Below are 17,871 nucleotides of genomic sequence, written 5' to 3' on the forward strand. Positions count from 1 at the left end.
ATCGCTACCCGTAGTTGTAGCGGAGCTCGGCACATTTGCTGATTTTGAATTTAAATAGCGATTGGAATCATACATAAATCACACTTACAACACAGATCAGTGGAGACATTTTATTATTATTACTATTTAGTTTTTCTTTAGTTGTTTTTCCGTTACATTGGAGTATGACAGGTGAGGCTCTGCCTCCCCTGCCTCCCCTGACCGCACATCGCTGCAAGACATGCTTATCTCGAAAATCACCAAAACAACCAGAACTTTACAGGTAGAACCCTGCCTCAACACGGGGCCCAGCACTGCGCGGGCCACACTTGGAGCAGAGACATCTAGCCTGTAAAAGCGGACAAAAGTGAGCGGTGAGGACCAGCTCGCTGCTTCACAAATGTCTTGGATGGAAACACCCTTGAACAAAGCCCAGGATGTAGCCAGTCCACGAGTAGAATGAGCACGCAGGCCCGTTGGTGCCTGCAAACCCTGACTCGTATAAGCCAGAGCAATCGCTTCCACAATCCAGTGGGAGAGCCGTTGCCTGGTAACGGGCTTGCCCTTATGAGGGTTAGCCCAGGATACAAAGAGTTGGTCATTGCATTGAAACTCTTTTGACCTGTCCATATAGGTGCGTAAAGCACGGACTGGGCACAGCAAATTCGGCCGCTGTTCCTCAGAGGAACACAGTGGCGGAGGAAATGCCTCAATGTCAATGGGGGTACATGAGCCAACTACCTTAGGTATAAAGGCAGGGTTGGGCTTCAGCAACACTCTCGTTTGCCCCGGGGCAAACTGAGTGCATGAAGGATGTACAGAGAGCGCATGAATGTCACTGACTCGCTTGGCAGATGCCAGAGCCAGTAACAGCACTGTCTTCAGTGACAGGTGTTTCATGTCAGCTTCTTCCAGGGGTTCAAATGGAGGTCGAGTGAGCCCATCTAAAACCACTGCCAAGTCTTATAAGGGCACCAGTGACCTGGAAACAGGGAGGAGCCTGCGAGCCCCTTTCATAAAACGGCAGACCAAGGGATGGTGGCTAGCCGTCTTTCCCTCAAAGCCCACATGGCATGCAGCAATAGCAGCCAGGTACACTTTGATCATAGAGAAAGCTCTGTGTTTATCAATCAGGTCCTGTAGAAATGATAGAATAACCCCGACAGGACACGGCGGGAGCTGCCACGGCTGCCCGCACAGCAGCTGATATATCTCCGCCAGCCAGTACATTGCAGGCCAGTGTGGAGCTATTAGGATCAGTGTGTGGCGTTGTTCTCTCACTCTGGCCAGAGTTGGGGGTATCAGAGCCAGGGGTGGGAACGCGTACAGAAGGACCGGAGGCCAAACGTGTATGTACTAGTATAGGCCGAATTTCGTTCCCTCCCCGTTTGGGAACGAGGAAATACTTGGAATAAAAGCCGCTCTGACTCTGTTCCGAGGGTATTATAGATATAGCCTTCTTTTAGAGTAGCGAGAGAATCTCTTGCTCCAGAATATGGGGCGACTCTCCCCGGGCTTGCGAATGCAGAATGCCCGAAAAGTGAGGGGGGGTGACAGCGAATTGGAGTCTGTGACCCCTTGCTATTGTCTTGAAAACCCAAGCAGAATCTGTGAGCATCCCCCACTTTTCGCTTCTCAAAGCGAGTGGAGATGTCACATCCCTGTCGTCTGCCCTCTGTGTCTTTATTTGTTGTGTTATGGGGCCCTCTAGTGTCTGAACACGGTGGTACCCCAGGTTGACAACCCCGGTTGACACTGCGCCCCAAGTGCCAAGGGGGGTAGACGTCAGACTGTTTATTGACATGTGTTTGTGTGACTTAAACGAGCAGCGGAGCTTGCTGTCTTTGATGTTAAGTCCATTTCCCTCATGGCGCGAACTTGAGGATGACGTTCTGACATCACTTGAGGCGGCGGAGCAGGCCGAGCTTCTCCATGCCGCCACAGTCCAAAGAGGAGGCACCCTGGATTGGGGCCTTGTTGCTGAAAGGGCGGTCTCTCCACGAGACCGACACCTCGTCCAGCATCTCTGGAAAGACTGGGAGAAGCTGCCTCTTCGTCCTCGCTGCTTGGGGCAAGTTCTTCCACTCATAGCGAGATCTGGAGGTCTCCTTGGCCACTTCAGGCCAGGGGATGTCCAGCCTGGACGCAGCGCGTTGGCACACGGCCTGCAAGTCCATACTGAGGCAGGGCGAAGCTGGTGTGCTTTCGCCCGGGGGAGCGGACATCGCCTCCGGCTTGGCAGCCTGGGCAGATAAAACGAAGATGTCATCTTCGTGCTCATCCGAGTCGGATAAAAGGAACTCAGAGGCATCCTCTTCATCCTTCTCCATATAATCCAGCTCTAGGACATCCTCCGCGGGTGGAACCACTGTGAGGTCCAGTTGGGAGCCCCCAGCTTGACACAGCGCGGGGCTCCGCTCTCGCGGCTCTTACCGCCACCGGGAACCAGCCTGACACGGCGCGGGGCTCCGATTCCGCGGCTACCGCCGTTGTTGAGCCCCAGCCTGACACAGCGCGGGGCTCAATCTCCGCGGCGGTCGCCACCATGTCCCGATTGCCGGCCGGCGAATCAACGGACATGAGGGGGTCCTGTCCCGACAGGCTAGCTTGGCGCGCTAACCGTTGGCGGAGGCTCTTGGTGGTGAAGCGGGCACAATGCCCGCACGAACCGGGGGTATCGATAGCTTCCTGGGCGTGTTCCAGCCCAAGGCAGGACGAGCAGACCTGGTGTGAGTCCGTGCCCGAGATCTTAAACCCGCAGCCGCAGGGCCGAGCCTCCGAGCCGAGCCTCCGAGCCTCCGACTCCTCTGGTGTGAGGGAGAGAAGGGTCCATCCTCGTTTGCCGGGGTGTCGACGCGGAGGGACAAGCTAGTAACAGGTATGTTACCGAAAAAAAAATCCAACCTTATCGTTATTCCGAAAGGAAAAAGCGACGGGGTAGATTTTTCTTTAAAAAATATTAACTGGTGTGTTAATATCTTTCTTATCTCCGTCTCTTCTGGTGTGAGGGAGAGAAGAGTCCGTCCTCGCTCGCCGTGGTCTCGGCGCGGAGGGATAAACTAGCAACAGGTATGTTACTGTTTGAAGAAAAAAATCAAACCTTACCGTTATTTCGAAAGAAAAAACGGCGGGGCAGATTACAATATTAACTGTGTTAATATTTGTTCAATTCTTCTGCAAAGCAAAAAAGTAACCGGCAAGCGCCCGTCGACCGAATGTTAGCTTGGGTTCAGTCTGTGGACCGTTAAGCTAGCCCGGCTACTGATATTCGAGATGTGCTCTGAAGCGAGAAGAGGTGCTTGAATGACGCTGCATCGTAGCACAAGCTACTTAAATTGTGGGTGGATTCCCTGACGTAGACGTCAAGATCACCAGCCAATCAGGATTGGCGTAATGAGATTGATGCTTCTGTTTGCATACGCGTTGAGGCGCATCCCATTGAGACATCGAACGGAGTGTTATGAATGAGAACTGGGGATGGCCTCTCGTTCTTGATATGCAGTCAAACTAGACTTGCTCAGTGATTTGTTTAATTTATGATAGCTTAGATTAAAACCAGGCTCTAAATCAACAACTCAAATCACAAAATGATACAGTTTCTTCTCAAAGACTCACTGTGGTCTGGCCTATATACAAATGCATTTTATAACAATAGTTATACTTCTATTGAACAAATCGGAAGTTCTTTCACAGACCTTCGCCATAAACTAAAGCCATTGTAACCTGTTCAATATGTGAAGAAAACTGAAGGTTAATCCTTCATCAAATTAGCCACGTCCTTCAGCGGTTTCAGTTTCCACAGATCTATGGATGATAAGGTCAGACAATGCTCCTTGTTTTGAGAGGGGGAACTCATTTGGCTCCAGCAATTTTTTGCACTTACAAAGACTTTGAGTTTCTCAAGAGCTAATTTAAAGTAAATTAGACTAATTCTATTTAATGAATGCAAACTTTACCTCCCTTTCAAATGTATTTGAAATGCTTGTCTTTTCACAATAGTCAAGACAATCAGGCCAACCCTAAACTATAGAGTTAAGTGTGATTTAAATAAAATTGAATGATTGCACGAAAGAATACTGTTTTACCATTTATTTTGTATATGTTATGTAATAGATTCTACTCTTGGGATTGAGAATAAAGGTTGACCTAATTGCTGAGGCAGTAGATTGAATTTTCTCTCAGCTGCCAGTTGTACTGCAGGATCTGTAAAGACCCTCAGAGGAATTCACAAAGTGTTGGACTCTTTTGGACTCGGTTGTAAGCAGCGTTGCAGTGAGTACAAAGTGCTATTCATAGTCCAGATACTTGATACACTTGGCAAATCAAAAGCTTGAAAGAGCATTAATGTCTTAAACAAATTAATTCCCTAGTCTCATCTGTGACATCAGTGGAACAACTCATCTGAAATAATTACATGTTGTTAAGATGGACTGAATTTCACAGAAACAGGACATTGTAGCTCTTTCTGGAGTAGCTTATAGGTCTTCTTGTTTCCTGTGCACCTCCCATGCCCAGCTTGCTCATGTTTCATTCATTTAAGTCCGCTTGTGCGCGCGCACACAGTCCAGATCCCCGCTGGACATATTTAGTTTTATCAACAGAGTTCATTGTTCCCTGTGATGATATTGAACACTGACAAAATAACAGTATGTCTGTTGTCATGCCACAGCCCCGGATTATCTCCCATTTACTGAGGAGGCTGAATAAGTGGGCTGGCCCGGTTGGTCCTGAACCTCAGCAAGTGGGACGGGCCAAACAGCCACTCTGGATCTCCCAGCCTGTTGTTGCATACACCTGAGCAGGATTCAGAAGGGCAGAAGATGGTTTTTCTAACAACCAAAGTGATGCAAAGGACTGCACTCTTTGTGACGTTTGGGGGTTTGGTCACATCTCTGATCACCACCTTCCTGCCATTTTGGAAGACGATGAACTCCGACCTGAACGAAGTGGAGAACTGGTTTTCTGGACTGTGGCACACCTGTCTTTACACCGAGGAGGTGGGAATTCAGTGTAAGGCCTACGACTCCATCATGGGGCTGCCGATGGACCTGCAGGTCTCCAGGGTGCTCATGTCGGTGTCCATAGTCACTGGAGGTTTATCTGTCCTGGCTGCCTTCCCAGGGCTGGAGGGGGTGGACATGTGTGTTGGGCAGCCCAGCGTGAAGAGGCTGCTCCTCGTCTTCAGCGGGGTGCTCTCCTGGGTGTCCGGGCTCACCACTTTGGCTCCCGTCTCTCTCGTGGCCTACACAACTGTGGTGGAGTTCTGGGACAAGGGTTTTCCTGATGTGATGCCACGCTGGGAGTACGGCGAGGCGATGTTCTCGGGATGGTTTGGAGGTCTTGCTCTGATCATCGGAGGGACTCTGTTCTTTGTGGCTGTGTGCATGGGGGACTACGAGCAGATGCCACCAAGTGAGCCACGCAGCCCGCAGGCAAAGCACAGGACAAGGCACTACCAGAAGACAGAGGTGTTATAGATTCTTATTGCCATTCCCACAATATACTCCATAGGCCCGTCAGCTTGCAGAGTGATAGCATAATGACATTAATTGTGAATTTTTGTTAAGAAAACATTTCTGACCTAAGTGACCTAAAAGCTGCATGTGTTTAATTGATCATTTCTGAATCAAATTGTAACACATTAATGTAATCTCTGTTTCTGGGTTATTATGAGATGACCTCATCAAGTTTTACTACTATTAAATGTCTCATAATAAGCAACTGTAGTATTTCTTTAAAGTCCACTGACACGGCAAAAATAAGACAGGATGGCAATATTTCCTGATGCACATAAAACTTTTTGTTATATAAGAATTGAATTCCCAGATTGATTGACAATTTATTTAATCACAGCAGTTCTTTAAATTGACCCAATCAATGCTACTATTGTTTTCTGATCACATGAAAATGTTTTGGTACTGCGTTTATATTTGAAAAACAGGCTTTACATGAGAAACACAGAAAATACAGGTTTTCACATAACTTTTAATTTCCGTACAGTATCTATTTATCTGTTGGATAAATCTTTCATCCTTCCAGATTATAAATGAATAAACAATACGTTTACATTACATTTCATTTAGCTGACGCTTTTTATCCAAAGGGATTTACAGGGACATTCTCCCTGGAGTAACTAAGGGCTAAGTGCTTAACTCAAGGGCACACTAGTGGTGGTGTTCCTGGTGGGATTTGAACTCACAACCTTCCGATCTTCAGCCCACTTCACTATCCATTAAACCACCACTACCCAATGGTAGTTACGTCATAAGTGGCACTGTTGCCTCGATCTAAAGTCCTTTGGAAAGTATATAAAGACAGCAGTAACTAAGCAAACTGGCTTCTTTCCAGCCCAACGAGCCAGTGTATTACTTCAAGGAACTCTGATCATATAATTAAAATACATGAATGTCCAACATGGTGGTGCACAGTGTCTCCGAGTCGCTGCCGGGAGAAGTGAATATAGCCGGGGTTGCATTCCAGGGCTGGAGCTCCTCTGTGTTACATTTCGTTTCGGGGAGGGGAGGCTTGGCCCCAGCAGCTTCTCTTAGTCCTTAATACATTACTTGGTGTTGGATTACTGCTCTGCATACATAGTGATGATTAGAAACTGATCTTGACATGTGTTTTAAATGTTTTGAGAATAGTTATCAGTGGTGTAATGTAGTGATGTAATATTATACTTAATCCAATCCATTTTATTTCTATAGCACATTTAAAAACGACAGAGTTAAACAAAGTGCTGTACATCAACAACTGTATAAAAACATAGCATAAATACATAAAAAACCGACAGGACATGAAACAAATGTAAAACACGAAACAATGAAACCAGATCAGAAAGCACAGACTGAAAAACTCTCCTACATGACGTACAAACAATACAAAACACTAGTAAGATAAAAACCCAAATTTAAAAGCATAAGTGTCACCTGGTCTGTAAATGCCAGGGAAAAGAAGTGGGTTTTTAAACAAGATTTCAAAACGGGCAGAGTTGGAGCAAGTCTAACCTGGAGGGGCAATTCGTACCATAACTTTGGAGCTGCAACAGCAAAGGCTCTGTCTTAAGTCTTAATTATGATTTTTGGCTACTTGTACCTTGCTTAAAATGTTTTATTTACAATTCAGATCATTAGCTTATACAAAATATAAATAAACAAAAAAACAAACTAAGATGTATAATTATATGTTAAAATCTCCAGCAGTGGTATAAGTAATTAATTAAGTATAGCTCCACATTTACCAGATGTGATGAACACATTATTGCATAACAATTATAATCCAGTAGTTTAATATATATGATTCTAGAGAGAGAGAGCAGTTTCTATGAAGAGTGTCTAGACCAGGGGTGTCAAACTCAAATACACAGTGGGCCAAAATAAAAAAATCGGTACTAGTCGACGGCCGGACTGGTTCAATGTTTATTGCAGAACTTATTGAAATGAAACCTGGAACTAACAAAGCTTAAATTATTGCCTATAAAAACAACATTAAACATTAAAAAATCAGTTGCATTCATTTCTTAAGGCTCTATCTGCAGAGTCATTTCTTATGATTACATTTTTCCACAGGCCAACAACAGCTTCAAAAAAACTCTTTCCCTCAAAGAACAAAACAAACATGCCCTGTTGTCGCAAGAAAAAAAGTGCAGAAGGAAACATCCATTAAACTCTGTGTGCTGCTCTGTGATGCTAGTTCAAGCAGATACTTGGCATCTCATCTCGGGTGCAAGGTCATCAATGTTTGGGCTCAGGCTCTGAGCTGAGGAAATCCTCAGGATGGAGTGAAGGTGTGCGTGCAATATACCGGCGGGCCAGATCTAATAGTAATGAAACATTATCCTGCGGGCCGAAATTCAATCCACCAAGGGCCTTATTTGGACACCGGGCCTTGAGTTTGACACATGTGGTCTAGACTGTAATGGAATACCACACCCTCAAATGATCATTTTGAACATTAATAACTTGACCTTGAAATGTTGGGGGAAAAAATAAAAATCTTGATGACTTCAAGTAAACCTGGGACCGTGTTTGATAGCAATTCAACCATTTCAAAACATCTGTTACAAATTCTCACAGAACTTGTCAGTTCATTACTTCCCAAACAAATGTATATTTGCAACCACCTTATTATTTAATCGACTAACATGTCCAAGCATGTTTAGATACTAAGCTTTAACATGCTGATTTGCCTAAGAGACGCACTCTGTTAAGATAAACTAACGGTCAGGTAGAATCCTGACATTAATGTTTTGGCAGGCCATGATCTCTACATTTCAGCATATTAATGATTCATTTCACTTCTGAGTTTGTTGATACTGCAGCTTTCTCCGGACGCAGCAGAAGAGACTCTCCTTGTAATTCAATTAAACAGAGTGATACATCAGTGCCCCCCTGTGTGCCGCAGATCACTCATCTTGTTGAACATGTGCACACCGCCCGCCCCGGCTTCCACTGCATTGTTTTTACATGTGCTTGAACACATGCAGAGAGCAACACAAACACACTGACACTGGAGCACATGTGCACGTGTCAGCTGTCAGCACACTGTAGAAATACAACCACTCTATGTAGCTTGAATACATCTGATAAATGTCTATTGTTTAAAACAAATATTTGAACGACAATTTAAAAACTATTAGGGTTGTTAATGCTGCATCCAAATCATGTCCCTGTGTCAATGCTTCTGTAATTTCCACAGACATGGATCTGATACCTTCAGGTGAATGACCTTGTACCTGCAGTTATTTGAAAGGGAGGTACATCAACTCCCAAAGTGAGAGTATGAGGAGTGGAAATATACTCAGTATACCTTTTTAATCCTCCTCCCCCCGCCCCCTCCCCTTACTGAAACTGGGACTTACTGCACCAACTGCACTTTAACAATTTCTAAGATTGTTGCACACTGAAAGAAAAGTAGCACACGTACTATAAGAGTGTTTGATAGTTTGCAGCAATCAGCACTGTGTATGTCCCCTGGCAGCATAGAGTAAATATCACTCTAGTAAGTTTTAACAGTAGCACACAATGCATGAATAGACAGTATGATAAGTGGGCAGTCCAACTAGGCAGTGCAGTTAAAAGTGTGTGTGTGTGTGTGTGTGTGTGTGTGTGTGTGTGTGTGTGTGTGTGTGTGTGTGTGTGTGTGTGTGTGTGTGTGTGTGTGTGTGTGTGTGTGTGTGTGTCTGTGTGTGTGTGTGTGTGTGTGTGTGTGTGTGTGTGTGTGAGAGAGTGAGAGAGTGTGAGGAGGACGGTGAGAATTCATGCTGTGTGAGCATCCCCTCAGCAACTCCATCAATACTGCATACAGCTGAGAAACTGGCAGAGGTCCTCCGTGCTGCATTTACAGGCTCGGCCAGAGAAAGAGAGAAACTCCCACGACCGGTCTGCTCAGTCTGCTTCTGGAGGGGGGCTCTGCCAGGGCACACACACACTCATACACTCACACACACTCACTTCAGTCTCTGCTGCATCAAGAGGCAGAGGAGAGCCGGAGGAGGGTACAGAGGGACGCACAGACTGGGAATACTCCAGTGGACAGGATTGTTAGGAGACTCATGTGCTAATATGCTACCGTGCTCCACAAGGGAAGCTGAGCACCGGGGAGTTTGACTGGATCACTGCACCTGCTCCATGCACACTGGTAAGCTTCATTTCTTATGAGTCAGGGAAATATAGCTCTGTTGTATTAGTTCCCATCATTATATGTTTGTGTGATGCTCTGTGTAGAGTCAGATCTTACCTGGAGAACCATGGAGTGGTGCAGTATTAAAACTGAAACCAGAAACACAAACTATATTATTTTTTGTTGGATCTGTATATCAGGGCTGTTTTAATAGTTAGTACATCAATAACTATTTAGAAAACTGGATGAGAATCCAATATAACACTGCAAAACTTACATTATTTGATTGATTATGTGTATGTTTTAGTTTCTGTGTGCATGCTGAGAAACCGGTCAATAGCAGAATTGCTTTATGGAAACACAGCTCCTCTGTGGGGGTGTACACCCCTCTGAAAACCACAATTCTAGTTTTCCATGACATCATGGAGAGGTTATCGCTCAAAGCAGCAGAAAATGACCTGATAGACTACTGCGGTGCCATGCATTGTTCACACGCTTTAGCTTTACACAACAATATGTAATATACACAGTAAAGTGGGGGTCAATTTTGAAAGAAAAAATTGAGAGTAATGCAAACGTATTCTCCTCATTGAACCGCTTTGACAGTAAACAATGCTGAAAGAATGCTGGCCAATCTTTGTTTTCTAGATCCACGTGGCATATTTATATTATACTAAACACCAAAAGCCTCGTTTATGCAGACAGAAAGCACACTTTAGATACTGTTTGGGACTTTATTAATCTGCTGTCAGCTCTCCTGTCTCTGAAATGGCAATAACAACTACCAATTTTACAATACAGAAACAGTACAAGCATTTGGAGAAACGTGGTCGAAAATGACCAGAGCTTCTTAATGTGGATTTTGATTAACTGTAATCCACTCTATTCTTTTATAATTAGGACACGTAGGCAATGGAGTAAATAGAAATAAATCAAAAACGTCTTGGCACTTGGGGAGAAAATCTGGTGACTCAATTTACTTCAAAAGTAAACCCTTCAGTTTCTACTTCAACTGTGAACAATCAAAAATAATAAATGCAGAAATATGATTTGTATTATATTTCAAAGAACCTAACACTTCACCACTTGCATGTTCCTTAAGCTGACGTCAAACAAATAGATAACCACTAAGGTGAGAGATAACTTTTTTTCACCCGTTGACTTTTACACAATCAGGGAATGGTTATCTTTGTCTTACACAACCCCCCCTGCTAATGAGGGGGGTAAAGAGGTGTGGTAAAATATTAAGAGTGCAAGTAGATTGTTGTCCTTTATCAGCTGAGGATCAGAGACACCTAATCGTTAACTGCTGGCCAACATACCTGTCAAGCGAGTGTTTGAGACCAGTTTGGAGGTGAATGAGCCACTGAACCAGCAGCTCTTCTTTAATTCAGGTGATCCTGCAAGTCCAGTTTGTATATATTAATCATTGTTGACCACGTTCCTCAATGAAATCACAGTTTGCTGTTGCAGAATGCATTTGTTGAAGGTTTAGGCCAGTTATGAATGATGGTGGGTGCTTTGCTGCTCAACATTCCTGCTTTTTTTCAACCCCAGTTTATAAATCGACCTCCCGCCACCAACCAGGAGTCGCCTTTTGCTAATTCTCCCCTCTAGCATTCCAGTAACAGGTATTACATTTGTAGGGAAGTGAGTGAAACTGACAGCTTGTTTGCAGGCAAGATTATTAGCACTGCATGGGGACAGGCCCAGCAGTGAGAGAGCGGGATCTGCGTCATATGTTGTGGGGACCAAATCTGCTTAACCTACTTTAGTTTCACACAAAATATCTTGGTTGCTTGTTGGAGCTCCATGATGGCAGCTCTTTCCAATCCAATTAGTTGTTCATCACATTTTAAGTGGTGACAAATTATTAAAGTGGCAACATGTGAGAGTGGGGTTTTAATATGTTGCTCTGTGTGTTCAGGGAAGCACACAACATCAAAGGCTCTGCTGTTTAGGCACGGCTGTCAACTTAATGCAGGATATTGTCAGGGCTTGACCCAGATATTTGGACGCTTAGCGCTTGAATTAAGACTAAAAAGACATCAAATCACAATTTGGAAAATCTGACTTGATTTTAGGGCCAAAAATCATCATCAGCTGTAGTTTTTTTTTACTTAACATTACTTCCAACAACAACTTGTATAGGGAAATATGTCTCAAACAAACATTGAAGACGTTGTAAAATACTTCACTTAAAGGTGGGGTAGGTAATTTTGGAGAAACCAGCTCGACCAATGAGGGTACGAGATAAGTTTGTGCACAGATGGAAGGCTGACAGGCAGGTAGGCCATCCAGTTATTTTAGCCGGGCCGGCTCAGATGATTGGTCGTGCTTTTTACAGCACCACGGCTTCCACAGATGACATTTTTGTATGTATTTATTGTCAAAGCATTTAATATATTCATTGCTATCTGGATGTTAAGAGCATTCCATGGAATATAACAAAAAGTGTTTCTGAAATAAATGACATACCCCACCTTTAAGTAGGAGGAGGCGGCGTGTGTGCGCAGTGAACTATTATGTTGGTGTTCGGATCAGGGGAGCACAGGTTCAAACCCCACTGCAGTCAGCATGTCGTTGTGTCCCTGGGCAAGACACTTCACCCCAAATTGCTCCTGTGGGGATTGTCCACAGTATTGAGTATGTAAGTCGCTTTGGATAAAAGCGTCTAACAAGTAACATGTAATGTAAAAAGTACAAACACAACAATGGATCAAAATTCTACTTAATTCAAAGTGCAATGGTGTTAAGCAGCCACACATACTAAAAGTATCAAAATCAAAAGCATTTGTTCTAAATAAAAAATAGCCCTCTGACTATATATATTCCTGTTCAAGATTATTGTTTGGATGATACCTAATGCATCAGTTGTACTGTTGTAGCAGGTGGAGCTAGTTATAAGATAGAGTCAGGTAGGTCCAGTGTTAATCACTCTGAGGGGTCATGTGATGATAAATTAGAGGTGAAGATTTCTGGAATACCATAAGGGGCCCAAACTACACATTGTTTTTAGTAATAGATCTTAAGTGTCTTGTAACTATAGCCGTCAAATAAATTGAGTTCAGTAATAGGTTTTTTTAATGAAAATATTGCAATTACCTTAGTATTATACTTTACTACAGTACTTTCACCCTGCAAACAAATACAATATAACTCACTCTCAGCTGCAGAGTTTGAGCCATGCAGTCGGAGATCTTTTCCATTTCTTTCCAGTGCTCTATTCAACACTGCACACTTTTTTTCCCTGAAGTTCAAGGACATTAAGATGTGCTCAGAATATCAAGCAGTCCTTTGGTTGTACCTCAAAAGGATAATTTGGTGATGGATTGCACCGGGTTGAGCGATTCACCTGCCATCCACTCAGATTCATAGCAGCCAGCACTCTGTGACTAACTACTGTATGTGTGGGGGAAATACCAGAGCTAGCAGAAATGTAAGGGCAACATGGCAACACAACAAGGGGGATTTTAAAACTCAAGGGGCCCCTTCTTTCCTTTAAGAGTGCAGTGTGACAAGAAAGTTAATAGGTGTTAGAGAGCTGTTAATATTTAACGGTTACCCATGCAATATGCATGAACAAATCTGGTCTAATCTTGACACTTTACAATCACTTTCTGTAATAAACTACACAAACACAATCAGTCACTATGAAACGAGAGAAAATGGGGCCAAATGTTTAGATAATTTCAAAGACGAAATTGTAAATTAAAAGCTACAATTTGAAACTTGAAGCAGTCAAAAAGTAAATTCAGCCAAACGACCTGTTATTTATTTTCAAAGCATCACATCTGATCCGTTTGTCTGAGTGTCTTTTCATGTGTTCCCCTCTGTTCGTGCAGATTATGAGGAGCAGCTGATGTGTGCGATGGCCAGTCTGGACCTGCAGGATCTCTTACACACAGCTCCGTGTTATCGTTACTTCCCAACCAAGCGGCCCAGCCCGAGGATCTGACGCACCTCCCTCCCCCTGGGTGTCCCTCACTCCTGGGCCCACCATGGGAGGATGCTTCTCCAAACCCAAACCAGGTAACGGACATGTTCCCCTATCTCAATCAGAGGCAGGTTACTGTAGTTTGAAAGAAAACGTTCAGTAATCAAGCACCATTATAGCTCGTTCAGGTGCTGAAAAACGACTGAAAAAAGTTGTTTCTAACAGTCCGCTCCCCTACAGGGGGGGGGGCAAAATAAGAGCAGCATCTTACAGTCTGATGTTCTGCAACACAGCAAGTTGTTATGATGAATTATTGTTTAAATTGACTCTTAAGGGGCTGAAATTCCCTCCATGGCAGTACTTTGTGCTGTTGTTTTACAGGATTGCGTAATATTGTAAAGTGTTCATTTTGAAATATGTATATGAATAGCGTACTGTTTTCCTCTAGGAACCAGCTATTTGTTTTAAATAAATATGTATTTAGGGATGGTTTTTTTTCATATTGAATTTCAGAGCCATCCCGCCTCCAAATCCTGTTATACATGCATCCTGCCTCCTCTGCTTGCACCAAAGTGTTTTGTGTGGGAGGAATTTAAATGCTCTCTGTGGCATCTTTGATCAGGAGGATAACATTCAGAGACATGAATATTACAATTTACAGAACATATTTTGATACATGTTCCACATCAGGGAACTTTTTATAACTGCGGAACTGCAGCATCAGTGTGGCGATGTTTAATTTAGCATCAGATCCAGCAGCATCCAGAGATTCTCTTCAGCTGTGGAAAGCTTTCTCTTTCTTTTCTCTGCAATTGCACCCACTATTACGATTTTCCATTGATTTTAATTAAGGCTTGCTCAGCAGGATAAAATTCCTGCCAGATTACTGTGTAAGAACCGGATGATCAGCACATTTTTCCAGCCGAACAGATACAGCCTGCTGCAGTGAAAAGGGAATTACACAACCGTTGTTTAATGTTAAGAAACATAAATCAAGCTCAATCAAGCAGCGCATCATATGTCTTCAAAGGACAATATCTCCCAACAAATGTACTCTGTTATAGCCTGTTTTCAGGCAGAACTAAATAAGAACGACAAAAACAAACTGCTGGGTTGTTTATTTTACTTTAATTATGGAAATATCATTATTTAAGGCATTGTAATCCTGTCAAAGTATGTTTTGCAACTTACTTATTTATGTTTAGATATAGACTGATTTGTTTTCGAAATTAGTGGCAGTGTTACCTGTCTCTTCCCTTTCAAGGTTTTTCTGCATCATAATCTTCGGCTTTGTAAAAATAGCCTTATACTCACTAGATGTTAAAAGGGAAAATAAAATAAAGGAGGCAAGTTTCTCCCTTACTCACATCTCCCTTCAGCATGCTTCCTGCAGTCATTTGTTTCAGTTGTGGAGATGTCGCTCTCAATTTGTCCCAAAGTTGTTGACGTCTCTCCTCGATGAAACGCAAATACCTCTTCCAAAGCAAAGGTTAAGGATGGAAATACTAGAATAACAGGGCAGGTACACTAGAACAATACTTCAATGCACGGGTAAAATTGGTAATGCCAATATGAGTATATTACTTAGATACATGTCTATTTAATGTTGAACAGTTGATGGCATTAGGTTGGGGAGGAAGCCATTCTTCAGTCGTGTACGTGTATTGTCCTGTATCGAGGTGACTAGATTTGAAAGGTGGGCAGGGTGAGTTATCTCTGACTTATCACTGTTATAGATTAGATACATGACTGGCGTGTTGTTTGCACATTTTATAATGTTATTTGTTGCGTGGATAGGTTCACGTTCAAGGGTGAAGAGGGCAAACAGGAGTGGGCTAAGCACACAGCCCTGCGGAACACCATATTTCTGGGTGAGGTTGGAGGATGTATGCTTTCCTAACCTGACACTCTGGGCACAGTTTAGACAGAAAATCCAGAGTTCAGTACCAAATAGCTGTGTTCAGGCCCAGGCTGGAATTTGGACACGAGCATGTTGGCAATGAAGGGTTTGAAGGACGAACTGAAGTGGAGGAAGAGAATCCTGAAGTACAAATAGGGTCTTTCCAGGTAATCGAATAAGAGTTAACAGATCAACAGAGAATGATATTATCCTTCCTCTCTTTACCTCTCTGGAATACCTGCAAAGATTGAGCCATGCACTCAGAGATCTTTCCATTGCTCTATTCAACACTGCAAAGTTTTGTTTCTGATGTTCAAGGAAATTAAGATGTGCTTAGAATATCAAGCAGTTGTACGTCAAAAGGGTAATTCGGTGATGAGTTGTACTGTGTTTGTCTAATTTACTGTGATCAGTGTGAATGTGCTACATGTGTTTGATCATGCATTTTCTAAAATAGTCGATTTGTGTGTTGTGCAGTTGAAGTCAAAGTGGAACTCTCTCTCCTGGAAAAAGAAAAAGAGGTGGACGGGCTGTCACCAAACGGCAAAGCGAGTCCCTTTGCCGACTCCAGACCCAACGGGGCCCTGGGACACGGCTCTGATGACGACTCCACCCCGCTCCCCCTCTACCACAAACCACGGGACTATGTGGAGGCCTCCGTCTGTCATGTTAAAGATCTGGAAAACGGACAGTAAGAAAATTATACTACAGCTCTTTTTTGTTTACAACCAAAACACAGAGGTAGAGAAGCTGTTGTGTACTACGATGTTAAAGACACAAATGTTAATCAAAGTGAAAAAGAAATTATCCTAATGCAAAGAGGTGGGGACAAAGTTGGCTCCTGATGTGTCCTTGCTATGTTTAAATAGTGATGCATCTTTTTATGTGTCGCTTTTTTACAACTTTCAAAAGGGGTATGTATTTCCTTAAAATAACAAGGTGCAACTTTTTGTGTGTGTGTGTGTGTGGCAGGATGCGAGAGGTGGATTTGGGAAGTGGCAGAGCTTTGTTGATCAAAGAACATGGGGAGTTCTCTGCCATCGCCCACAAGTGTCCACACTACGGAGCACCTCTGGTCAAAGGTGAGTTTTATATTTTTTTTCCGGGTGTGATTTTAACAACAATTTCTTTGTTATAAGCTTGACTTATTAAGATCTTCCCTTGCAGGTGTGTTGTCAAAAGGGCATGTGCGCTGTCCGTGGCACGGTGCATGTTTCAACATCGCAACAGGAGACCTCGAGGACTTCCCCGGGCTGGACAGCCTGCCGATCTTCCAGGTGACCTTCCCCGCCGGTGCCGTCTCTTTACACATTCTCTGCCTTATCATGTCTCTGAGCACCATAAACAAGTGTACACATCACTCATGTTTGTTTGCTTCAGGTCAGAGTTGAAAAGGACAAGGTGATCATTCGTGCAAACAAGCAGGTAACAAGAGAAAGGATGAAGATAATTTATGCAGAATTGGACGTTGGTCACCTGACTGATCTGAGTTCTTTTAAAATACATTTTCAGGCTCTTCAGTCACAGAAAAGGTCAAAGCCGATGGCCCGATGCTCAGCAGTCATTAACTCCAACACGGGTTTCAGCCATGTTCTCATCATTGGCTCAGGTCAGTGTGTTTTTCTCCCGCGTACAACAAATCAAGCTCTTTTAGACTGTTATTAGCAGCATCGTCCTTCAATGTCTGTTTTTGAATATTATCCTCCTCTTTTATGGTTACCTTATCCGCAGGTCCAGCAGCTCTGGTATGTGCAGAGACACTAAGGCAAGAGGGCTTCACCGACCGCATCGTCATGTGCACCATGGACAGACATCCTCCATATGACAGGCCTAAACTGAGTAAGGTTTGTACACAGACCTTGAACACATAAAACGTGACATAATTGGAGCCAAAATGTTGCGTGACAGACTGCAGAGGTGCTAGAGGAAACAGGAGCTCTCTGGGGAACAACAAATAGTTCAATGTTTCATTGCCGTGCAGGAGATTAAAGATACATTTTGTTGATTGGCGGATAACCGATTTAAACCTTTTGGAAAGATTTCTTATGGAAAGATTTCTTCTTGAATTTTGTTTAATTTAATTTAATGATTTGATTGTTTAACTAACTTGCTGACCCTTAGTCTTTAGAAAGCACAGCAGAGCAGCTGAGATTGCGTTCTGTGGAATTCCTACAAGATCATGACATTGAACTGCTCACAGAGAAAGAGGTGAGATATGATGAGCAATATATTAGTTTGTAACATCTAAATCGATCTTTGGCAATTTTAGCACAAATCCAACACAATAACCTGCATTACCCTGCCATGTTTTCTTTAGGCTGTGGCGATAGACGTGAAAACACGATCTGTGATCTTTGAAGATGGCTTGAGGATGGAGTACAAGAAACTCTTTATTGCTACAGGAAGCAAGTAAGAAACAAACTGCTATTTCACA

The 17,871-nt window shown here is 43.4% G+C and overlaps 2 protein-coding genes across 2 annotated transcripts in view; both read left to right on the top strand.

Moving 5' to 3' along the window:
• Window positions 1–2,976: 2,976 nt before the first annotated feature.
• On the top strand, window positions 2,977–5,940 carry cldn26 (claudin 26). Its single transcript, XM_079690731.1, has 2 exons — window positions 2,977–3,048; window positions 4,649–5,940. Exon 2 carries the CDS (start codon window positions 4,800–4,802, stop codon window positions 5,454–5,456), a length of 657 nt encoding a protein of 218 aa, XP_079546857.1. The 5' UTR covers window positions 2,977–3,048; window positions 4,649–4,799; the 3' UTR covers window positions 5,457–5,940.
• A 3,448-nt stretch (window positions 5,941–9,388) lies between these two features.
• The window catches only part of aifm3 (AIF family member 3), an 11,896-nt gene continuing 3,413 nt past the window's right edge, over window positions 9,389–17,871 (top strand). Inside the window, exons 1-10 of the mRNA XM_079687107.1 lie at window positions 9,389–9,618; window positions 13,446–13,632; window positions 15,915–16,128; window positions 16,410–16,519; window positions 16,605–16,714; window positions 16,818–16,862; window positions 16,950–17,046; window positions 17,169–17,281; window positions 17,559–17,645; window positions 17,755–17,846. Coding sequence (XP_079543233.1) covers window positions 13,602–13,632; window positions 15,915–16,128; window positions 16,410–16,519; window positions 16,605–16,714; window positions 16,818–16,862; window positions 16,950–17,046; window positions 17,169–17,281; window positions 17,559–17,645; window positions 17,755–17,846 — 899 coding nt within the window. The 5' untranslated portion in view covers window positions 9,389–9,618; window positions 13,446–13,601. The remainder of the gene's footprint in view (window positions 9,619–13,445; window positions 13,633–15,914; window positions 16,129–16,409; window positions 16,520–16,604; window positions 16,715–16,817; window positions 16,863–16,949; window positions 17,047–17,168; window positions 17,282–17,558; window positions 17,646–17,754; window positions 17,847–17,871) is intronic.

This window comes from Notothenia rossii (assembly GCF_949606895.1).
Source record: "Notothenia rossii genome assembly, chromosome: 6".
NCBI lineage: Eukaryota > Metazoa > Chordata > Actinopteri > Perciformes > Nototheniidae > Notothenia > Notothenia rossii.